This window comes from Anas platyrhynchos, chromosome Z (genome assembly GCF_047663525.1).
Source record: "Anas platyrhynchos isolate ZD024472 breed Pekin duck chromosome Z, IASCAAS_PekinDuck_T2T, whole genome shotgun sequence".
NCBI classification, from domain to species: domain Eukaryota; kingdom Metazoa; phylum Chordata; class Aves; order Anseriformes; family Anatidae; genus Anas; species Anas platyrhynchos.
In genome coordinates, this window is record NC_092621.1 from 24245218 (window position 1) to 24269685 (window position 24468).

A 24468-nucleotide genomic window follows, 5' to 3' on the forward strand; every position below is an offset into this window, starting at 1 on the left:
ATTCCTTTTCTTTGGCCCTGTCTTTACAGAGAGGGGCTGTAAATTAGAGAAGTTGTGCTTAGACTCAGCCCTGACCCGAGGAGTCCTCGCTTGAGGTTGTGGCTGCTGATGCTCCTACAAAGTACGGGTCTCAGCTGCACTCTTGCCTAGGGTTCTGTAGGATCAGTGCGAGCTGGTGTCCTTTGCCATCCGATTGACAAAACTGATCTTATGATATGGGTAAATACCACGTCTCTAACTAGTATATATGGATGTCAGAGTGCCATCAAAAATAAAGCACCTGTCTGCCTTCCATAAACTACACCCTCAGAGTAATTGTGGGCTTTTCAGTCCCCAGCAGAACACCGAATTATGCAACACTGGTTCATCACATGACCTGCTTTTTCTCCTAAAATATCAAATTTCTGTTTGTTTGCACACAAAGGGAAAGAGGAAGGGGTTTTACGTAATACATCCTGCAGTCCATACTGATTTCCTTTTTGCTCCATAAATCTGTGTTACCTACACATACACACAGTACAATAGCCTGTAGTCACAGAGTTCTTAAGACTAGTACTTTAGTTTTAAAATGCCTTAAATATTTATATTAAATATTATAGCATGGATATACATGGAGGCAACAAAGCAAACAAAACAAGGGAGTCTTCCCACAGAGAACCCGATTGCTACCACTGTTGGCTTTGTTTGCAAAATACCCTGAAATCACACAAGAAGCTGAGTTATCTAGGTAATAGCCCAATGAGAGGAGAAGCATTACTGGACCTGGCGCTCACCACCGTGGATGGAATAATAACAGAGGTCAAAATTGGAGGCAGTCTGGGCTGCAGTGATCACTCCTGGTGGAATCTGTGATCTTGAGGGATATAGGGCTGGCCAAGAGTGAAGTCAGGACCCTGAATTCTAGGAGAGCAATCTTCCAGCTGTTTAAAGAACTCTAGTGGATGAAATCCCCTGGGACACTGTCCTGAGGGACAGAGGAACTGATCAGAGCTGCCAACTCTTTAAGAACAGCTTTCACAGACCACAAGTGCTCTGGATCCCCATGTGTAATAAATCAAGCACGGAAGGCAGGAAAATGGCTGAGCAAGGACCTGCTGCTGGTCAAACTGAGGCACAAGAAGGAACTGCACAGGCAGTGGAAGCAGGGGTATGTGGCCTGGGAAGGATATGGGGATGTCACCCAGATGCACAGGGACAAGATCAGGAAAGCCAAGGCACAGTTGGAGCTGAAGTAGGAAAAGGTTGCAAAGAATAGTAAGAAGGGATTGTAGAGGTATATTAGCTAAAAGAGGAAGGCTAATGAGGGTACGCCCCCCCCCCCCCCCCCAAAATAAACCAGAAGGGTGAACTGGTAACAACAGATATGGGGAAGGATGAGGTACTCTGCAACTTTTTTTGCCTCAGTCTTCACTTTTCCCACAACTTTGCAGTCTCTCAAGCCCTTGAGCCTCAAGGCAGGGACTGGGGGAACAAAATCCTTCCTGCTGTGAGTGAAGATTGGGTTTGGGATGACCCAATGAAACCGAACAGGTACAAGTCTACAGAGCCCTGTGAGGTCATAGGATCACAGAATCATTAAGGTTGGAAAAGCCCTCCAAGATCATCTGGTCCAAACATCTCCCTAACACAAGTGTCACCCACTAAACCATGTCCCCATGCACCACGTCCAACCTTCTCCTGAACACCCCCAGGGACAGTGACTCCACCACCTCCCTAGGCAACCCGTCCCAGTGCCTGACTGCTCTTTCTGAGGAGAAATGTCTCTTCATTTCCACCCTGAACCTCCCCTGGCACAACTTGAGGCCATTCCCTCTGGTCCTATCACTGGTTATCTGTGAGAAGAGGCCAAACCCCAGCTCCCCACACCTTCCTTTCAGGTAGCTGCAGAGAGCAATGAGGTCTCCCCTGAGCCTCCTTGTCTCCAAACTGAGCAACCCCAGTGCCCTCAGTCGCTACCCATAGGACTTGTGTTCCAGGCCCTTCACCAGCTTCATAGCCCTGCTCTGGACACGCTCCAGGGCCTCGATGTCCTTCTGGTAGTGAGCGGCCCAAAGCTGAACACAGCACTCGAGGTGCGGCCTCACCAGAGCAGAGCACAGGGGGACGATCACCTCCCTGCTCCTGCTGGCTGCACCATTCCTGACACACCTGGGCACACTGCCGGCTCATGTTCAGGTGAGCATCGAGCAGCACCCCCAGGTCCTTTCCCCTGCACAGTTCCCAGCCACCCTGCCGCAGCCCTGCAGCGCTGCAGGGGCCGTGCACCCCAATGTCCTGAGGAACCTGCCAGGCGGAGCTGCCAACCCTCTCCCCACCGCCCTTCCTCCCCCCCCAACCCGCCCCTGGCCGTGCCACCCGCCCGACGTCTCTGCGCCCTGGGGCCGCCCCGCAGGTGCACGCAGCGGGCCGGGGGCTGGGGGCTGGGGGCTGCGGGCCCGCACCTGCCGCGGGTCTCCCCGCCGCGGGGCGCCCTGAGCGGGCTCCCCGGGCCTCGGGGGCCGCCGCTCCCTGACGACAGCGGAAGGCGGGCGGCGGGGCCGGGCCGAGGGCGGCGGGCAGAGGCGGTGCGGCCCCGCCCGCCGCCGCCGCGGTGCCCTGCGCGGCCCGGCCCAGCCCAACCCAAACCCGCACCCGCATGGGCTGAGGGAGGCGGCGAGGGGCCGGGGGGACGGAGCCAGAGCCGGAGCCGGGATGTCCGCGCCCTGCTGCGCCGGCCAGGTAGGGGCGGGGGGCTTGGGGGCAGCCCCCGGGGGGCTCGGAGCTCTCCGTTGTGCTCGCGGGTCTCGGCAGCCGCTGGCGCTGCCTCGAGCTGGAGCGGTCGCTGTGGGCTCGTCCCCGCGGCTGCGGCTCTGTGGAGGTGCAGGGGGTGAAGGGCGGCTCAGCCTGCCCGTCCCCCGGGCTCCCTGCAGCTCGCCAGGGAGCACGGAAGGGGGCAGAGCCTGCGTGGGGCAGCGCTGCTGCGCCGGTGGGTCTCGGGTCCTGCGGGAGCGGCTGAGGGAGCTGGGGGTGTGCAGGGAGCTGGGGGTGTGCAGCCTGGGGAAGAGGAGGCTCAGGGGAGACCTCATTGCTCTCTGCAGCTACCTGAGAGGAAGGTGTGGGGAGCTGGGGGTCGGCCTCTTCTCGCAGGTAACCAGTGATAGGAGCAGAGGGAATGGCCTCAATTTGCACCAGAAGAGGTTCAGGGTGGAAATGAGGAGACATTTCTGCTCAGAAGGAGCAGTCAGGCACTGGGACGGGTTGCCCAGGGAGGTGGTGGAGTCACTGTCCCTGGGGGTGCTCAGGAGAAGGTTGGACGTGGTGCTTGGGGACATGGTTCAGTGCTGACATTGGTGGTAGGGAGATGTTTGGACCAGATGACCGTGGAGGTCTCTTCCAACCCTAAAGATCCTGTGATTCCTTGGCTGCTGTTTCACACACATTCTGGCAGCGCTTGAAGCAAGGTTTAGCCCTCCTCAGTCTTTTCCACAGTGTGGAAAGAACAAAGTGCTGGCAGTAGGCACAGCTACGGGGGTGGTTCGTGGCTGTTCACATCTCGTTGCTTTTTTGGTGTACCTCCTGGAGAAGCATCTTAAAACCAGGAGGACAAAGCTGTCATGAGGGCCATGTGCTGAATGGCATGGATTCAGCACGACTGAACTGTGAAGGTTTCTTAGAGCCACTCTCAGTGTAGTAATATCTAGTAGTAATGTGTTTTATTGACACTGATGCGTCACTTTGGAGTCTGGAAAGAAGCTGAACTCCTTCGTGATGTTGGAGCCTAAGCAAAAGCCCTAACCATGCAGTCATGGTGCCAGAATTATGCAATACCCTGGGGAGATGTATTCTGCTGGCTCAAACATTATTTTTGATGTAAGACTTATCTGCACTAAATACAGCATATTGTTGGGCTTGTACCAGCACACTTAGCGTGGCTAACCTTTTTATATACAGATTAAGATGATAAATGACATAAATCGTGCTTCGATAGTGTACAGTGTAACTTTTTGAAAAGGAAAAATGGTCTTTGAGTTCACAGCTAGATGAGTTCCAACCTTGATGGAGGGGAGGCTGTTATTCCCGCGTGTTCATTATAGTAAACAAGAAGGGGTAGAAGTTCTTTCTCTCTCAGCTGAACTTCTTCAGGCATTTTACAAGTACTGTTAATCAAGCTGAAAAACTGAGGAGGAATTTGGCCTCTCTTTAAACGTTCTGCAGGATGTGACCGTCCCTACAGAAACAGCAATGATATGCTTGAGGAGAGATGGGACCTTACACAGTGAGTCCTGAAAAACAGCCCTTATGCTGGTCTCTCCTTTTGGCCTAAGAAATGCTGGTTTAATGTGCGTGATATCCCATGGCGTTTGTTTTGTTGGAGTGTTGTGTTGTAACAACAACAGAAAAAAAAAAAAAGTGTTTTTGGCCTGCGTGTCTCTGCCTTGCTGTGTTTCTCTGGGTCTGCTCTCCTAGAACTGACTGGGAACTTCAGCATCCTCCTCGTGAGCTGTGAAAGTGCTGATATCAAAGTTTTCTTGTGGGTTAACATCTCTTGACTATCAATTTTCTCCATTCGTAATGCCAGCAAGTTTTCCTGATGTGAAGCAGACAAGGAGTTATCAGTTCTTTTGGGCTTGGACCAAGCTGTGCTGAACATCTAGCCGATGATGCCTGTCTGAATAAATGCTTTCAGGTTCCTCGGCCCAGATTCCTGTTGTTAAAGGGGTGGCTGCCAAAATTCAATGTCCTTTGGTTATGCTGATTTTGCACTAACAGAAGTTATTTGAAATAATCTCAATTAACGTTACTGTGCGACTTGCATCCTTGCCAAGTAGACCATGGGAACTTACTCTGAAGGAAGCAAGCCTCTGTCTTGGTCATTTATAAGCTCTAATTTTTGCCACTGTTTTTTATTGTGCAGCATGCAAACCTATTTGGCAGAAAATTGTCATTTTTAGGTGTTTGTGCTGTAATAGGCTTACTAATGTTTCTTTTGCTAGCATTTCTTTGGTGGACCTATTTTCAGAATGCAGAGTGAATACAGTCTAGCTTGGGCCTCCACAATGCTTTTGATTACATAAAAACATCTGCTTAAATTGACAGGAAACAGGATTTTACATTTGGCTTTTCTTCAGTAGTTATTCTCAAGAGAATAAAGTTGAGATCATGGTTAAGAAAAGCAGCTGTTGCGGAAAATCTTTATTACAATGAATATGTTTTTTTTCCAGAGTTAAATAAATGTAATTTAAATAGTTAGCATTTAGTTTTTAGGGGGCAGTATGCTCCAATTGGCTTGTTCAAGAAGATGGATTTTTCAATTAGAACTGGTAGTTATTAAAGCTTATAAAGCATTCAAAGCTATTTTTGTAGGTCTGTTAAATCTCAAGTGCTTTCTTTAGTGCTGTTCAGCACTTAGAAGTCCTATAGTGTAGTAAATGAAGTAAGATGTGCCACGAGTAGAATATCAGATTTTTATTTTATACCCAGACCTCTAATGCTGAGGGTTTAAAAAACAAAAATATGAAAAAAGCCCTATTTAAAGTCATGGCTTAGGTCAGCATCAGACTGATGGGGTTGGTGGTCTGTGTGGCAGGGGAAGGAAGTGTGCTGGGGCCACCAGGCTGTGCAGTGCTGCCTGGTTGCATCTGCAGGCCCAGGAGGGGTTTGGCAGCCCCATCCCCTTCATCGCTTCACAGGGGAGGCTGTGAGGGACAGCTCTGTCACCTCAGCCTGCCTTGACCCCAACCTGGGCGCCAAGGTTGCTGTGGGCTTGCTGCTGGCTCTGCTCCTCTTGGAGCTCCCCAGGTGATGCCTTGCCTGCTGGAAATGGTCTCACTGGGTGAGGCTGATTATGCTAAGCCCAAACCACAAACTTAACCAATTTTCTTTTTTTTCCCTTTTTTTTTTTTTTTTTTTTTCCCACCTGTGCACCCTATTCCCCTCTCCCAGCTGCCTTTCCACACCCCTCTGTTTGTCCCCACTGCCACTGGTGGCTGAGGAGCAAGCTAGCTGTCCAAGGTCTGGCTTGGAGCACGGTAGTGTACTCCATTTAAACACATCTATGAAAACCGGGGTGGGAAAAGGCTTTTTTCCCCATTTGCAGAAACGTGAGTTCTTGTTTTAAAACAAATGGTTGCCTGAACAGCTGAAGTAGCAAAGCCTGGTTTCCTACGGCATTGAGCGCTGAGGTTGGTATCTCACGTTGATTTCCCCTTCCAGTAAGTACTGCAGCCTTGTGTTTGTGCAGGGTTGAGAGATCATTTTTCTCTGCTAGCCCTTTTGCCTGTTTTCATGGAAATAGTAAGAAAATAGTATCATCGAGGCCCCGTTGCCCTCTCATAGCTGGATAAAATTTCCTGATGGACCCAAAAGCGTTTGGAAAGGGAGGTGGCAGCTACCAAAAGACAGCGAGGTCATGTAAGTTTTCTATTATTTGGCGCTTGCATTGCTGGGTTGAGTTCAAACTAATTCTTTCTCTGGCACTGCCTAAGAGGCAGAGTATACTCTCTCATTCCTGCTTAGTCTCTCATTGATGCTTTACTTTGTTCAGCCTTTTCCCTTCACATCCTGTTTGTCAGCTGATTGCACTGGGTGTTTAAAGGAACAGCTTAAATACCCATTCCTCTACAGCTGTGGAGTGAAGGCAGTGTGAGAACAGACCTTCTGCCTTCAAAGTCAAGGTGACGTTTTTCTGTGGGAGGATTTAAATGCTACTGCTGCCTTTATTTTATTTGCAAGCACGGGTATTCCAGGGTGTTTTTTTCATTGCTGAGCCTTGCAGTGCTTGTATTCACAGTTGCCAGTGTGAGATGTTTGTGTTTCAGGGCAGTGACTGGGTGAAAGGAAAGCCCCTGGCTATGAGTGCAGGTGTTAGGTTGAGGTCTCACCTGGAGCCGATCATCCCAAAAAGCTCCTGGGTCCTTGGCTTAGCTGTGTGCAGATGAAATCCTTCTCACATCAGAGTTAATGGCACTCCCATTTCTTTCTCAGCTGCACGGGGCTGTAATAGGTCTTGACATGTTAAATGCCTGGCTTCCTGGGTTTCTGGGGCATGATCGACCATTACGACTACCGAATCTGACCTCCTGTGTTGTTCAGGTCACACAAGAAATAAACTTCACCATCAGCAATGGGAGTGTATTTGTGCTGAGGGATTTCCTTGAGCTGAGTGCCACGAAAGGAAAGCAAAGTAAAATCACCGCGTCTCTAATTCCGGGTGCACGCTCTCGCTTCTCCTCTCCCCGCAGCAGGTTTAGCCTTCGGCTGAGTGCAGGTGGTGCCCGAGTGCTGCCTTGTGCTGAGCCTGAGGCAGCTGGTGACAGGCAGACAGAGCTTTTGGGGTGACAGCAGCGGTGGGAGCGTGGCTCTGCCTTTGCTTGGAAGAGGGCCCCGACACACCTAGCAGTCTCGCTTTCGGTTTAATTCATCCTAACTAGGCGAGGACTGGTGTTTGCCAGTCCTGATTGGAGCTGCCGGCAATTAGAGATAGCACGTGCGCAAACATTTACAGGTATAAAAGAGTTCACTGCCTGAAAACGTGGAGTTTTGCCTTTCTTTTTCTGTACAACATGACTGACCCAAAACGTCTCAGTGTGCCATCCCTCAAACAGAAGCTGTTCGTAGTGTTTCCAGAAGAGACTCATGTGTCTTTCCTTGGCTTTTTATGTTACAGTCACTGGCAAAGCAGCAGTTTAGGAACACTACTCAAGGCATTTCTGAAGAAATTGCTGTAGCTGAATTTTACAAGTGCTATTCAGAAAGCAGGAAATGGGAAGAGAGGAGCAGGCTCCGTGCGGAACCTGCCAGCCTGGAAGTGGGTGTGAAGTTGGCTGTTGTGACTGGAAGGTCTTTAGCAATGTTTCTGAAAGTTAGATGTTTTTTTTTATTTATTTTGATGTGGTGAGCAATAGTTAGCTTTCTGTACAAATTTATTGGCTTCTGTCAGTTTGCATGAAGTGTTAGGATTTCTTCCCCCTTCTCCTCCCCCCACAATTACAACTGGCTGGTGTACGAGCTGGAGCAGCCTGCAGGTGAGAAGGCAGTGAAACGTGCAGTGGTGGGAGAACTCATCACCCAGCAGAGGCAGCACCTGATCATCAGGGGGTCAGCACACAGCAGGGTCAGGATGTTCACTGCCTCACCAGTGCTTTCACGGGAGCACTGCAGGGCAGAGCCTTGCCCCCTCCAGGCTGCGTGCTGGGGAGAGGAGCGAGGTGCTGGGCTCTGCTCTTCGTATGGGGTGTAACAGTGCTGCTCCTGTGGCCGTGGCTTTGCAAAATGCGCTGTGGATTTGGGGATGCAGTGATAGAAATGCTAAGTTGCTGGGAGGAGATGTCTTAAGGCCTTCAGATGAGGAACTTGGGGTGCTCAGTGTGGGCGCCTTCTTTGATGGACATGGAGAAAAGATGAGGTATTAAAAAGACTGAGCTAGTGAAAGAAGCCTCACTGAGAACCAGGGTCTGGGAACTGTAGCAGACAAATTAAATCTTTTTTTTTCTGTTTTTAATGAGATGTAAGTAATGACTAGGAGGGACAGAGTGCTCATCTCCTATGCTGTCAAATCCAGATGGTCTGCACTAAATTTAATAACTGGGAAATAGCTATACTACTGGGGAGCTGGGTGACGTGATGCATGCGACGCTCAGGTCAGACTAAACAATTGTCTTGAATTTTCCAAAATCATCAGGAGAAGAGCAGTCGAGCAGTCTTTAATTTAGAAATGTTGCAGTGACGCTATTTGCTAATGTTGGGCTGAGTCACTGCTTAGTCCCGTTCGAGCACGGAGACAAAAGCTAATCATCCTCAGCCCAGTCAGCTGCTTAACTTTTTACCTGCCGGTGTCTGCCAGCAGCTTGCCCAGTTTCTGGCTATCGGCATGGCTGTCCTGGGTGCTGCTCCCTCGTTTAGGCTTGGGTCTGCTTCCTGCTGCTTGGCTGTTTGTCCATCCTGACCCACTGTGCAGGGCAGGAGCCTGCAGTTTGGGGCACGAAAGCCTCACCTCACCAGAAAGCAGTGTTAAGGCAGCGTCTGTGCTGGACTGACACTTCTCTGAGGTCAGTTATAATTTTGCACAGTGCACAGTGTGAGGTGTGCCTGTAAAAATAGGCTGCCAGTTAATGGGCTGGTGAGCTGGTCACAGAACCCTTGGCTAAAGCCGTGTGCTCGGTGCCTGCACGCTTCCTGCAGCTCTGCCAGGAGCTGCCTGGGTGTTTTCGGGAGACCTTGCCACTGACAGATCAGCGACTGCATTATCTGCAAGCCTTACGGCCGCGATCGTGCTGGTGGTCAAGTAATCAAACAGGGGATGGAAAACTAAGCCGTGGTTGGCCCTGGTGGAAGGCAGCCTCAGCGTGGCACATTCCTCAGCTCTGGCACGGCCAGCACGCGGTCCCCCATCGTGCTGCCCGGGTGGTCGCATAGCAGGGAAGAAATGAAACGCTGTTAGGTCTTCGTTTCGTTTAAGAATGCACTTTTTTTTTTTTTTTTTTCCCCCAACAAACTTCTTTGGTTTAATTTTCTAGCATTTCAGCTGAAGTCTCCCAAAAGGAAGAGAGCTTTGTTGTGACAAGTTCGATACTTCCCTATGGCTTGTATGCTTTAAAAATACCATCGGCTATTTTGGGCAGCGAGCCTGAAACTCCTCGCGGACATACGCTTTGTTTTAATGGCTATGGAAAATATTTCCTACAACCTCTGAGATTTTTTTTGGAAGCATCGCTGGAAAATACCTTCTAAAATGCCACGGTGTCTACAAAAGCAGTAGGCAGGACACATCCACTTCACTCCTCAGCCTTGTGTGTAAATAGCCGTGTGTGGGATTAACGTTACCATCCTGTCTAACTCCTCCTTGGATCCTGCAAAGCCCTGCACGTGCAGCAGGTGTTAAATACATGTTGGTGGAGCCTTATTTGCAGGGAGCGCATGGCTCGTGTGCATGTTGGCAAACCTGCTCTCAGCCTGTGGTGTCCTCCTGCCTCTCTCCCTCGCTAACCATAGCTGCTGCCCACGCTGGCATCGGATGGGAGCACACTCTCACCCGCTCCTGCCTGCACCCAGAAAGCGTTTGGCACTGGCTGGGGCAGCCTGTGCTGATCGCTTCTGGTCCTGGCTGCGTGGATGTGGTGCTGTCTGTCCGTCTGACCTGGCGGGAGCCTGCTGCACTCATCCCAAATGGCTTGGCAGAAAGCCACCAGCGAAGTGCCAGCTTGGAGAAGGTTTGGGCCAAAGCACGTGGGAGTGACGTGAGGTGCTTACCTCTGCTCTCCCCGTGTACATGCGTGCTGTCCTCTCAATTGATAACTGATAAGTCATTTTCACTTCCCTCCTTTGCCTTTTTTTTTTTTTTTTTATGCTGTCTGGTTCTTTTGTTTGGCCACCAACAGCAGCAGAAACAACTCTGCGGTGGTGGTGCAGGATCAGGAGCGGGTGGCTGCCCAGGGAGCAGGGCTGGGGGTGCCTGGTGGCTCTGACACCTCCCAGTGCCACCCAGAGAAACACCTGCGTAGCCCTGCCTTCAGTATTTTTAACTGAATAACTTCCCACGCCACCGTCCACAGCTGCTGCTGCGAAACCAGTCAGATGAGCCACCCTCCAGACAGCTCAAACCGCTGCGCTGTGTTTTTGGGGAGGGCTCAGGTAAGCCAGCACTGCGCACCCCACAGCACCCAGCAGAGCAGATGGATGCCCCGCGCTGTGAGGGGAAGGCGGTGGGTTTGGGGAAATGTTTGTGGAAAGCATAAATATTTGTGCAGTGCCTGTAAATATTGCCAGACCCGAGCAGGGAGGAGATGTGAGTAAGCGTGGAGAGGGAGCCAGGGTGGCTGCGCGTGCTGATGCTGACTGCCTGGCTCCTGGCTGTCTTTGCACCAGGGAGACTTAAAGCCAGAGCCCACTGTGCCTGTGACAGACTGTCCACTGCTCTTGCCTTGGGCTTCCTGGGACTCAGGGCTCAGAGGGGTCACAGGACTCTGGAGGAGGTCTGTAGGTACGCACCAGGATTTTTGGGGCCTGTCTGCACGCAGAGGTCACAGATCTTGGGTTGTCTGGTCTGTTTCTACGCAGAAAACTGCAAAGCATCTTCGTTCAGCAGAGCTCAGCCTTTGGAGGAGCTTTTGTTTAATGATAAGCTAGATTTATAAAAGATCCGTGACACTGCTTGCTGTTCTCACAGCCCGGTTGTTGCTTTTTTTAACATGCAGAGAATTTGTTGCTGGCTTACACCTCTGCACCTGTTGGTCCCGAGCCCCTGGGCAGACCTCACAGCAGTCAGGAAGGCAGAGGGAGGTGAGAGTGGCGACGCCAGGGTAATGTGCCAGCATGTGGCATCAGAGAGGTTGCACAGTTCAGCTGCACAGTAACACCAGCCTTTTAGGAGAACTCATTGCAGAGTTGAACGGTGAAGTCTGTCATCCAAGGATAACATCTTTGAAACCTCTCAGGTCGGTGGGTTGCTGCCAGCATTTTGCTCTCTGGGACAGAGACAGTTTTCATTTATTTTTGGATAACACTTATTTCATTACAGTCCGCTCTGGAATGTAGTTAAACATAACCTGAGTTTAAAACAGAAAAAAAATAAAATTTGAGACTGTGGCTGATCAACCTAACCAACTTTCTATGGTTTCCATGGCTATTCAGAGTGCTGAGAGGAGTGTGTCTGAAATAAGATGGGTGTGCTCTTACTTTTCACAAATACCGTCAACTTATGGGCTACAAGCGAGCTATTAGAAGCTATCATTAAAGTCTCTGGATAACGTGGAGCAATGTGCAGATGATCTGTATAATCTATTTACGTGTTTGTCGCTTTAAATAGCAGCTTGAGGGACTGGAGGACTCCCAGGACTGGAATAGCAGACATGTTGCTGGACATGGATGAGGTTTCACTGGCAAAGCTTTGCAGCACTTAAGAAAATGATGTTCCACTCTCACTTTTACAAATGCCAAAGCTGCATACGTTTCTCATTCTCCAACATAGTTTTTAACGTTATGGTGAGTACAGCCAGCATTTGAAGTTCATCCTGGATGCTTTGGATCTGGCTGATAAGACCGAAAGGACATTTACTCTTAATCTTACATTTTTTTTCATAGTTCTGAAGTGGGTGGATATAATTTTCTGATACGTTTTTGTTTTGAAATACTATTTTTCCATTGGCTTAATGAATCAGTACCTCACCATAGCTTTGTTATGCCTTGGATTTGTAGATGATGCAGTAAAAGTTAACTTCACTCAGCTGACATTGTCTTCTGTTCTGAAAATATACTTGCATGATGTGCTTGTGCACGCTGTGTTTTTAATTTCCAGCTTTGGTGCCAACACGGGCCCATTCTGTTTATCCTCCACAGCTTGAGCTCTGTGTGTTTTTGGGAGGATTTCTGTTTTGCAGCAGCAGCAGTTTTAGCAGCTGCTCGCTCGGAGGCCCCTGTCTCGTCTGGCACGAGACGCGGCGATGAACCGAGAGCGCGGCAGAGCGAGCGCCGGGTTGTTCTGTCCCCATTTTGTGTTTGCTCTGCAAACCCAGCAGCCGCCGTGAAGTGAGGCAAGGTCTCCCTTGCTGCACCCTTTGTGCAGGGCTGCAGGCAGGAAGTCTAAGCTTGGGTGTTGCAGCTGATAATAGTGGCAAGGAAATAATAAGCTGGGAGACTTTTTAAAGACACTTCTTCATCAGGATGGTTTGGTGCTCTTTGATCAGCCGGTCGGGTAGTGAGGCTCTGTGGAGTCTCATCAGAGACTTTTGTCCCCGAAAACAGGAGTGCTGGGGGCTGAGGGTGCTCTGGGTCTGCAGCGGGACCTGGAGGAGAGGTGCCCTGTGCCTGGACGCCTGCTGATGTCTCAAACCTCCTCCTGTGGTCACCTCTGCTGGGCTCAGCCACATGAAGCTGCTGCCTGTTACAAGAAGGGCCTGGACAGAGACACTGCTGCCTTGTGTACAGAAATAACGAATGCATTTATGTTGTTATATATGACTTTTCTTAAAGTAGAAGGAAGGGAAGGGAAGTCCAGCTGCTTTGAAAGTTAATGATACTGTCAACAGCAAGGGAATAATGAGCCCCAAGGTAAATCCTTCGCAGGATTTGTTCAGTGTCTATTCCCCTGCTAAATAAGGAAATTACGTGTTTTTAGGAGTGCTGTTAGGAATCCTTTAAGTTTTTGAATTGGTGGGTCTTCGGATAGCTGCAGGAAGAAAAGAAATAAAAAACATATAACCAGCTCTGTCTCTATTAGTGTTTGGATATAATAGACAGTATCAGCTGGAGGGTGACTCCACATGATTTTCCTTTGTAGCTGTGTTAATGCTTCTCATCTTGCACATGGAATCACCACTTTCATCTTTGCGAAAATGTGTCTAAATAACTGTAAATACGAATTTCTTCTCTGGCTTTCTTCATTACAAGATTGTGCCATTGTCTTTTGGGGTCTTTCAAGCTCAGATGTTTTTTGCTTTGTTTGCAGCAAGCAAAGTATTTCCAGGCTCTTTCTCTATTGCTCAAGATATTTAAACTGCCAGTGTGGTTTTTGTTTATTTGTTTTTGTAGCTGTTACCTCTTTATAAAGCCTTAAGCACAACTGTCCTGAAATGTTGCTTAAGCATCTTTCTTTCCTTCATTTTAATGTGCTCTAAGTCTTAAAAAGCATTTAAGTCCCATAGCCAAATAATGAGGGGTGTGGGGGTGGATATGTACATACATACCAGAAAAGCACCTTAAACAGGACAGTATGGCTCTGGTTAGTTGAAAATGGATCTGTACAGCTTGTTGTGAAACAAAACCCATCTCTAGTTCATCCCAGGAACAAAATTCATCTTGTCTCGGTGTTAAAAGCAAACAGATTTGGAGGCTCTGCTCTTCTTGTGCAGATTTGTTTCTTCACCATGTAAGGGGAAGTGTACATTGCAGGCAGTAGAGCCTGATCATTGCAGTGCCTGTTCTTTTGGGTGGAACGTGATAGGGCCATGAGCTGTGCAGGATGGCAGAGATGAGGGCTAAGAAATCAGCAGCAGTTCCTCCTCGCCCTCATCCTTAGTGTGTGGGAGAGCTAGAAACTGGTGTGTTTGGACCTAGTGACTTCGGATAAACAGGACAGTCTGCTTCCACTTAAACGCCGATATGCTGGAAAGAGATGACTTAAGAAACTCTGGAGCTTTACAGGAAGTCTCCCAGTTTCCCTGTGTGAGTTTTGCAACAGAAACCCAGCAGTGATGATAGAGTGATTTGTGTTTGTGTCTTCCTCTCCAGTTGGCCTGCTGCTGTGGCACTGCTGCGTGTTCCCTGTGCTGCCGATGCTGCCCCAAGATAAAGCAGTCAACCAGCACCCGCTTCATGTACGCGCTTTACTTCATCCTGGTGACCATCATCTGCTGTGTCATGATGTCGACGACGGTAGCTAACGAGATGAAAGCACGCGTAAGTAAGAGATCCTCCCCTGCTCCTGAAGGGAAGTGGGGCTCCTTCTCTGTCTCTTCATATACAAGGGCGCTTGCTCAAGAAGGGGCAGTCGATTCCCTCCACCCACTCACTTCCAGGCCCAGACAGGAGGATAGTGCATGTTCAGACTCCCTCTTCCTGTCAGTTGCTCAGCCTTCAAGTCTATTTCACAACAGGAAGAGTCAAGGATCACAGAACTAGCATCCTTCCTCTTCTTTTGTTGTGCAGAAACCCATTCCAGCAAACCCACTCCAGGTATTCTGCGTGGGTAGTTTCAAGACATCTTGTAGCAGCATAAATTCTGCTACCAACTAGGTTAGTACCAGAAAAAGCAATTAGAAAACAGCTCTTCAACGGCTGCATTTATAACATTAATTCTGTGTTCTTGGTGTTATGTGACAGACTAGTACAGTGCAGTGGGTTCTGTACAAGGGGTTTTCTTCAGCGTGCTTTGAGTCATCATGTTCACATGGCTTATAACCACAGCAGACATTGTTCAGCTCTGATTGTCTTCTTAATTAAAAAGCTTCAAGAGCATGAAAGGAGCTGTGGCAAAAACTAGATTATAAGACTCTGAAAGGAACTTGGTTTTTAATATGTAACTTTCCTGAGCTCAATTTCTGCCTGCTTGAGGTCAGACACTAGACCTGTTGTTCCATGTCTTTGGTTTCATTTCTTCAGCCACCCAAGTTGCTCTCAGTAGCGCAAATAGGCTCTCTCACCCTCTACAAACTACAAGAAAATAAGTCTGCTTTAAAGTAGAGGGAACAATGGCTGGATTACTTAATTTTTTAAAATTAAGTAATGTGGGACTGAAACTTTTTCACACCAAACTTGACTGCCTTGAGGCTGTCATTGTGGTTGCCCTGGAGGATGAGAAGGCCTTGATTGATGTGGGCATCTAGTTGTTCTGTGTTTTCTCTCCCAAGAGGGGAGTGCCAGTGGGTGCGCAGTTAAAGCTAATTCCTTGTTGCTGGTTGAGTTGATGCCCTGCTTAACTTTCAGTTACCTGTGAAACATGTCCCTCTGCAGCATCCTGGGGCCAGAAGCTGGTGGTAACACCCGGTGCCTGCAAGGCAGACAAAACAAGAGGCTTATGCAGGGACTATCTTGAGGGTTTCTGTGCTCTGTGCCAGTGACCTTTCCTACATTCTTTGCTAATTTTCTTTTATTTAATATGACACTGCTCAGACTATCACAGTGCTGCCGTCTTATCCCTGATCACCAGAAGTTGCTGACAGCCCTGTAAGAGTGCTCAGTACAGACAAGATGCTCATCCCTGAGCTGTGACTTAAAAACTCTTCAATATGTGCGTGCTGAAGTTTCTTGCCAGGAATTACTTTGACTTACTAGATGCTTAGATTGGCAATGAAGTGAATAATCCAAGGAACTACAGTATGTGGAAGACAAGCTATATGCTCGTATCCAAATTTCATAAAGTCGTTTTCCATCAGTAGTGTGGTTTTAATGCAGCTTGTATCCCTAACACACAAAAAACCCAAACCTCTCCTTATCCAACAGAAAAGTGATTCAAGCAGTCTTCAATAACGTGCTTTTCAGCCTTGCCAAATTTCTTTTCCAGTTTGTAGCCTTTAAAGCTCAGTGTAGGAAGAAATGGCACAAAGAGTAGCTGTTAGTGTGAAGTGGAAAGATAATTGCCTTCTTAATTTAGCGCATTTGGTGACTTTGAATAGGAAATGGACCATCTGAAAGTAGTCTTTCTTTCTCTGCTCTCTAATTTAATAATTACTTTCTGGGCTGTTAAAAGTTCAAAGACTCCTGAAGCTAATTCAACCCAGTTGTAGTAGCGTGCACCTTCAAAATATCTGTCCAGACTAACTGGTCTCAGCTTCCCAATGACAAACTGTATTTTGAAAGTGCTGGTCACTTAGTGATTCCTTTGCTTTTGGCTGGACTGTGGAGCACTCCGAGATCCTGAAGCCCGACTGTAAGCAAATACTTTGCATGATGTTTCAAGGACCTTATGCCCTCTTTCTTGAAAGGGGACAGAATTTTAATTCATTTTATTTATTTATTTATTTTAATTTGTATATTAAAGTAACAATTAATATTTCAGTGCAGTGCTTTGTGGAGCCTTGGCAGGGAACAACATGTCTGCTTTACCAGTTTAGAAATCAAATAATCACACTGATGTTAAGTGAAAGGAATCTCACCCTTGTCAGTGAAGGGTTTTTTTTTCAGTTGTTTTGTTTATTGGTGCTAAGTTCCCAAGTCTGAAGTAGTTCTAAAAGTATTTATTGTAACACTGTAGCCTTTGGACCTTTGAAGTTATTTTGAGAGGAAGTAGCAGCAAAGTACATCTCTGATGGACACCTTAAAGAAAGACTTAATATGTGTTTGTTCAGCAGTATTCATTTGCCTCACTTTGTAGGTCTATTAAAATAAATTTAAGACAGGTTTTCCATTTCTGAGGTGTCAGACTCTGCAGGTGCCAGCCCAGAGTCAGGGACCTACTCTATGCCCTGCAGCATGTCTGGAAAAACAAGTCAGTGTCCCAGGTTCCACCTCCTCCCCAGAGCTGGCAGGCAGACAAAGCCCTGTGTCAGCGGGAGGGTACAGTACCTGTAGAGTATCTGATCATGGTTTCAAAACCTTGCTTCCTAATCTAATTGGCAGTATTTTGATGATCTATTTTTGTGGTGAGCCTTAAGAATTGAACAAATAAAAGATTATTTATTTTTGGTGACTTTTTTTTTCCTATTTTCACACTTCATCTTCAGATCTGCTCCCAAGTTCATGAGACACCAAGAGAATCTGGAGAGTTAAATTCAGAAAAAATGTGCAGGGAAACCAAGGCATTTCTGTTTGATCTTCTGTGGAAGAAGCAAGAAGCAGTGGGGAGGGAGTGAAGCAGATAGGGAGGGAGTGGTTGGCTCTTACTAAGAAAGCAGTTTGAGTTGTAGCATGTAGAACTAATTTTAGAGGAGCAAGGTCGTGTATTGAGGCAAAAGATAGGATACAACATCAATCAAGACATGAAAGCTTTAGTGAAGGGGACAGCAAGGCAGAAAAGGTGAACATACACTTACACAAGACAGTTTTGAGACCTGACTTTGTTCCAAAAGGAAGTAGATCAGGATCCAGCTTGAGGAAGGGCTTTCTCTGGTGGTGAGGCCCTGGCACAGGCTGCCCAGAGCAGCTGTGGATGCCTCATCCCTGGAGGTGCTCAAGGCCAGGCTGGATGGGGCTTTGGGCAGCCTGGTCTGGTGGGAGGTATCCCTGCCCATGGCAGGGGGGTTGGAACTGGGTGGTCTTTAGTGTCCCTTCCAACCCAAACCATTCTATGCCCTGATCCAGGTATGTGCTTTTCCATTTATTCTGTTGAAAATCAGCTACAGCTTTACCCACAAACATTTTGTTGAAGCATAACCTTGCTTCACAGGCTTTGAAAGGATAATTGACACAAGAGGAGGGAGAGAATTGTGCTAGTCAGTCAAAATACTACTTTGATTTTTTTTAATGTTTGTCTTAATGTCAAAGCTGTTTCAAAACTTGTGGTTTCATCCTGAAAATATCCATGCCTTATTTAAACAAGGAAAGGAAAATCGGAAAAGAGGATTTCAGGAAAGCAAATACAGTGAAAGCTAATTCAGTTGTGTGAAAGCATTTCAGTCTTGGGTGGTTAAATGTTCTGGTAGAGCATGCTTTCAGACTTGTTTCCCCAGCCAGGTTGATATCTCTGTCCTTAAATCCATTACAGTATGTTAAAATATAAATTTGCTGCCAAAACAGTTTCTTTAAAAAAAAGTCTATTACTTATTTCTGGTAAGAATTTAGCTATGGATGTAAGCTGATGCTTGCTTTGATCAGATTGTTTTTTATTTCTTCAGTCCATATCTCACATGTTCAAGACAAGTGGCTTTACAAGCGTTCTTCCCCACTATCTCTCTTCTCGCATGGTTATTTTTTATGCTTTCTCAATTTCTGTAACAAATTTCACCTTCTATATTCCCCCTCTCTTGGATGAGGACATCCATGTGGAAAGCAGTCCCTTTCTGGTTTCTCTGGCTCTCCAGGCCTGTTTCTACACAATTCTTCCTTCTTGCTGCCCTGTGATGCCGTTTTCTGCCCTTCTGCATTCACGGGACCGGGCACAGACAGACCAAGCTTGGAGGTGTCCCAGACGCAGCTGGCTGGAGCCTGGACACAGCACAGCTGCATCAGCTCGCTGCAGCATTGCAGTAATTTAGGAAGACAGACACTCGCACTGAAGACAAAAAGCAAGTTTGGGGCAATCTGACCCTGTTCTTGTGGATGTTGCCTTTTTCTGTTTCACTGCACTCAAAAAAAAAACCGACTTGATAACATCATTGTGCATGCAGCTACAGAGGCATTCACATTATCTGAGTGGATCCTGAGTTACTGCAGTTGGAATGCTTTGTCCCCTGCTTAGAGGCCAGGGGAATTTACTTCTGTTGCTTTTAAAGAGAGAAAGGTAAATACTTCACTCCATCAGGATCAGCTAAGTAATTAATCTGTGACTTCAACAACTGGCAAAACTACTCAGCAATTAGAAAGTGTACTAAATGACATTGGATAGGCAACCTTCTGACAGCTGAACATATTTCAGAGAGAGAGATTTTCAAGAAGAAAATGTCTTTTTCAAACTTTTCAGTGATCAAGAACTCGCATAAAGCTTGATAAATTGTTTACAGCAGTAGATTATCCTCTCATGAAAACATGCCCTTTTCATTACATCCACCCTTTTGTCCTCAGTGTTGTGCTCGTGTTTATTATCTGCTGGGGTCCCACGTCTTTGTTTTTATTCTTGATTTGTTACTTTGGGATCAGTGGTCTCTGAAAAAAGATGCTCAATCTCGCAGGACTATTCCTGCGGCCATCATTTATCACTGTGTAGCGTTGTGCATGCTACACAACGGCTGAGCCCTTTGTTGTTTGTGCAGGCACAAAGTAAGCTGTTGTTCTTGTGAATCCATGCGTTTTCTGTCAGCCTGTTCTGTAAAGAAATTACTACTAAATAGAGAAAAGAACATAAAGGGTCAAGAATCCCCTCTAGACCTCAGTGGAAACCTATGTAGTTAAAGAAGATTCTCATTTACAGTTACAAAGAGATCTCTTTTTAACTGGCTAGTTGATTAATTATGTTCCTTGCTGTTTTTGTTGTTTTACTCTTTAAAACCAGTAATCAAAACGATGTTTGGTGCTTGGTGCAGATCTAACAGAAACTAGCCGTTTAATCAGCATTACCATCTCCACCAAAAGCTCTGATTTTCTCAGAAATATTGTTAGTTCAATACCACGCATCGTTAATGGGAATTACAAGTAAAGAGTTAACTGACAGCCCAGCTGCTTTCCCTGGCATTGCTGTGGCACTGATAGGTCTCTTAGTTATTTCACCCAACCCATTTGCTCGTTTTGAGTGCTGGCACATTTGGCCTGTCTGACATTTCATTGCCTTTCAGGACTTAAGAAAGGCATTGCTGATGCTCCAGCTGGTTTCTCAGGAGCCCTCCAAAATTTTTGGATGCGAGTTAAGTCACAGTTGTTCAATTGCTGTGCGACTTCTTAAGCATTGGATATTAATCTCTGAGTTACTTCTAAAAGAGCATCTTGGGGTGGCGCAGCTTGAATCCATTTCTATGTGTTGATCCCATGTTTCCTGCATCTTTGATGGCTCTCCACCCAGCTGGGAATGCTGCCTGATCGCTGGCTGTTGAGCCCTGTTCGTTGTTCCCTTGTCCTGTTTCTGTTTACTTACTAGCCTGCTGAAGGAAGTAGACATGAGTATCTTCTCTTCTTTCTTGGAAATATTCAAGGATGGTGTTGCCCACAATCTTTGTGTATTTTTCCTAAGCAAAATCGGGCCTGGCTGAACACTTTCTCACACCCGATTTCCCATTTAATCTGCCTGATTTATTTATTTGTACAATGTTTTGTCCTGGCATGCGCTGTCCTCTGTCTCTCCCAGTTACCCATGCAGGTAGCTGCGATCAGTTCCAGAGGTTTTGATGTGTTGCTCAACTGGTCTCACGAGCCTCGGCTGAACCCTTTGAGCATACAGAGGCCCTTCTTCCTTTGAAGCAGCTGGTGTTTTTTTAATTAAATGCCTCTATTTCTGCTCAACACCCTGGCTGTGGGAAGGGGAGGCTGGTCTGTACAAAGGCTCTGCACAGGAGTGGGACCTGTGCACAGAGTCCTGCTTTCTGAGCGCTCATGTCACACCCACCTTGGTGAAACCGAGGCCAAAATGTGTGGCTGTTTGCCTTCCCCTCACAGCAAGGGCAAAGCCTCAAAGGCAAATATTTAACGAGTCAGGAGAAAAGTGGAATTTTCCTGCCTCTGTTACTTTAACATAAAATCAGGACAACTGGCACAACTCCCTTTCAGAAGCTGTAATGGAGGGGAGGGGACTCACTGCTCCCATATTGCTTGGGCGTGCTTCAGTCTACATTTTCATTGAGGGCAGCACAAGCCAGAGCTTCCTGCCATGTGTCCCCATGCATGGCCCCTTTGGCTGGTGAAACAGCCAGTATGGCTTTATGTAAGCCGGATTACTGAAACAAAGTCTGTTGTTAAAAAGCACAGGAAGAAGGGAGAGGGTCCCTGCAGTAAGGGGCAGGGATGGTTTAAGCCAATAAAACTGAAGGAAGGCAAGGTGGACTTATATCTGAGAGCCATCTGGGAGTAGTTTACAGCTGAGGCTCTGGAAGGATCCAGTCCCTTGGGTTTTACATTGTTCTGTGTCCCTTAAACCACTAAATCCAGGGTGAGGGAAATCAACAGTGAAAGATGTCAGTGTTAAGCGAAGCCACTAAGAAATCAGTGGTGCTCTGACTTATGCATACATAGTTACGTAAAGCCCTGTGTCCTGCCTAACAGTTTGTCATGTGTTTTGTTTTTCAGATTCCGTTCTATGAGCAGATGTGCAAGGGAATTCAAGCAGGTGAAATGTGCGAGAAGTTGGTGGGATACTCTGCAGTGTACAAAGTCTGCTTTGGAATGGCCTGCTTCTTCTTTTTCTTCTGCTTGTTCACCATCAAAATTAACAACAGCAAAAGCTGCCGAGCTTATATTCATAATGGGTGGGTATTTGATTGTTTAATTACCTCTTCTGTTTATCGGTTTGTGCCGCTTACTTTCCAGTTGCATGTAGTACCAGGCAGGAAAAAAAAAGTTTGTCACTGCTTCTGTCAAGTGTAATGCAGTCAAGTGCAAACAAACTTAAACAGCAATCGATCAACAAAAGTTGTTTTTTTCTCTTGCTGGTCTTTAAATAGAGATTTCTCATGGTACTTGTTTTGAAGACCTCTAATTCCCATTATAATCAGATGATATCTTTTGTTTTCTCTTGGCCAGATTCTGGTTTATTAAGCTTCTACTTCTGGCAGCAATGTGCTCAGGAGCATTCTTCATTCCTGATCAGGACACTTTCCTCAATGGTACGTGCTTCTCATTTTGTTATGCTGCTTCATTCTGTACTACCTTGGGGGTGGTTTTAAATCCTAAAGGTCTGATCAATGTGGGTATGGCTGTACTTCTTCACGTAAAGCCAGTATAGTCCAGGTACAGAAGGGATATTTGGAGCTGTCTGTGAGGAACCACACACGCACAAAGATTAACCACTCATTGTTCGTGCTGACCACAAGCAGGCCAAGAGGGTAGGTAAAATAACTGCAGTGCTGTCTTGCAAATTCTTTAAGAAGCAGAGACCGCAGTGATGTGGCAGAAATTGTTCTACTGAGAGCACAGAGACGCATGTTAGCGTGGCTTTTGCAAGTAGCTCTGCTGTAGCACAGCAGCTGGGGACCATGCTATGTGGTGAAGTGGTACCATGCTGATGGTAGGAAGCAGGAAACTCTCAGTACCATGAAAGAATGTGGGATGTCACTATCTTTCAGGCTGGTGATGTAAACCTAGTAATGTAAAACTAGACTTCCCATGGCCTGTTGCAAGTGCCAAGCCCAGAGTGCTATGCTCAATGCATTTCCAGTTTTGGAAGACGCTCTGGTGCTGCTCAAGCATACTGTTGCTGGGCAAGTGTTTAAATGCCATTTCTATGGGTTACTTCTCAGAGGCCTCTTGGGTGGCAGCAGAAGTGCTGGTTATGATACCAAGATGAGTTTGTGCTCTTTTGTTTGCTAAGCCCTTAAGCTTTTTAGTCTGGGCGGGTGAAAAGGGGTAGATTCTGTCATGCAAAATAGCAGTTGTCTGTCTGCCACCTGCTTCCACTGAAGCTCTCTGGGTGTGCATGCTTTCAACTCCAATCTTCTGTGGATGTTCAGAGGGGCAAGAGGAGGGAGTAACACAAGGGAAGAGAATGCAGTGTACAGATGTACTACGAACGTGCTGCTTTGGGAAACTACAGTAAAAAACACTTGAAGTAAACCACTGAGGTTTACTTCACCTTCATGCTCTTACGGGCTGCTTGTGTTTGGTACTGGTTCAGTTTGATACCCCATATGTGAAGGGGTCCTTATCCCTGTTTCTCTTCTCCTCAAAGACATGTGATGGCTGTCTGTGCTTGCCCTTACTGGCTGATGAGTGCTTAGTTTAGAAAGATGCAGTGGTACAGTGTGTTACACTCATGAGCAAGCAAGACTCCCTGTCATCTTTGTGAGTGACTCTTTCCATGGCAAAAAGTCATCAAGAATTCAAGTGTTTGGGGAAGAAGTGAAACAAGATTATTTTTTTTGTGCTCGTTAGACGACTGTTTCTCAGTTGCAGTCTAACCTAGTGTGGAGATTCAGCGTAGGAAGCTTTCATCCCTAAATTAGATCTCAATTTTTCTCTGTAAAGCAGTATTCTATACATCCTGTTAAACTGCCTTCTATGAAGCCCTTAAATTTCAGCTTTACAGAGGGTCTGAGCATTGTGTGGTTTTGTTTTCTCTTGGTTTTCCCCTCCTATCAAGAAACCTGCACTGTATTTTATGCTTAAGAATATTCTTAGACCGTTCTGTCAGTCTGGTTGTTTTTTTTTGTTTGTTTGTTTGTTTTTTTATAAAAATGTAAAATTTTCTTCCAAGGCTTCCCATACTTAGCATTTTTTTAATCATGGAGGAGGGACATTATATGCTAGGCTTGTGGGGGCTGAAGCACTAAGTCCACTCTGGCCATGCTAACCTTATCTATGATGGATGTATAAAATATGCCACAGTGTCCTGCCTGTGGCAATGGGAGATCATAACTGAGAGTCTGGATATTTAATTACTCACTGCATTGTTGGTCTGCTTTTTCCTACACCACCTATTCAAAATACACAGGCACACCCTATTTTTAATGTATTTTTGCATGCTAGCTTCTTACATCCTTTTTTTGGTCCTATTTTGTTTTGTTTGTTTGAAGAGCACCATGCTAATCAAATGGATTTTTTTCATTTAGCAAAACCAGGCAAGTGGCATTTTTGCTTGCTTTCTGACAATGAACTTATTGTACAGTTGAAAAAAAAACTCTCTGCTTCATCTGCTAAGGGTAGTGTATCTGGGCTGTTCTGTTAGTCTGTTCCTTTTAGACAAGCTAAGTTTTTTTTGTTGTTGTTGTTGTTTTTTTAAATCTGGAAGAAAAATACTCCATTAGCATACGGACGAATTTTGCTAATGTACTTTCTCAGTCTTCTTCACTGAAATCAGCTGCATACATGTACCTGGATTTATTTGTAGGCTGTACAACAACACAGGCTGATAAACATTTAGATAGGTATTGATATTTTCTCAGAGACTCCTGGTGTTGCACACAAGGGATTTGTTGTCCAAATTATTCCAGCAGTATAGAATAGAGCATATGTAGGTCAGTGGTTAAGTAGTCAAATAACCTGTTTTAAAACTAGTCAATGAATACCAAGTGTTCTGGTTTCTTTGGGAGTGGCTCAGGACAGCATTTGTAAACAGATGAGCCTCGCCTTTATTTTTCTGTGGTATTAGCATCAAGGAAAGTAATTGCCCTTTTTAGAACTGGGTTCCAATACCTTGCAATTTTAGGGTTTAGACTTCTGAATGCCTTCAGGCCTGCTCCACCCCCAACCAGTCACAAATAAAGGCTTCAGTATTTTCTGTCTGAATATAGTAACTTTGTCTCCACAAAAATTTTCTAGGTTAGG

The 24468-nt window shown here is 46.5% G+C and overlaps 1 protein-coding gene across 3 annotated transcripts in view; it reads left to right on the forward strand.

Moving 5' to 3' along the window:
* Window positions 1-2555: 2555 nt before the first annotated feature.
* The window catches only part of SERINC5 (serine incorporator 5), a 39235-nt gene continuing 17322 nt past the window's right edge, over window positions 2556-24468 (forward strand). The window contains exons 1-4 of one of the 3 annotated variants that reach the window (XM_038170078.2): window positions 2556-2718; window positions 14203-14370; window positions 21277-21455; window positions 21730-21812. In XM_038170078.2, the coding sequence (XP_038026006.1) occupies window positions 2692-2718; window positions 14203-14370; window positions 21277-21455; window positions 21730-21812 (457 nt within the window). In that variant the 5' untranslated portion in view covers window positions 2556-2691. Of the gene's footprint in view, window positions 2719-10536; window positions 10609-11834; window positions 11959-14202; window positions 14371-21276; window positions 21456-21729; window positions 21813-24468 lie in introns of those variants that run through there. The other 2 variants (XM_038170077.2, XM_038170076.2) reach the window with 2 other exon arrangements.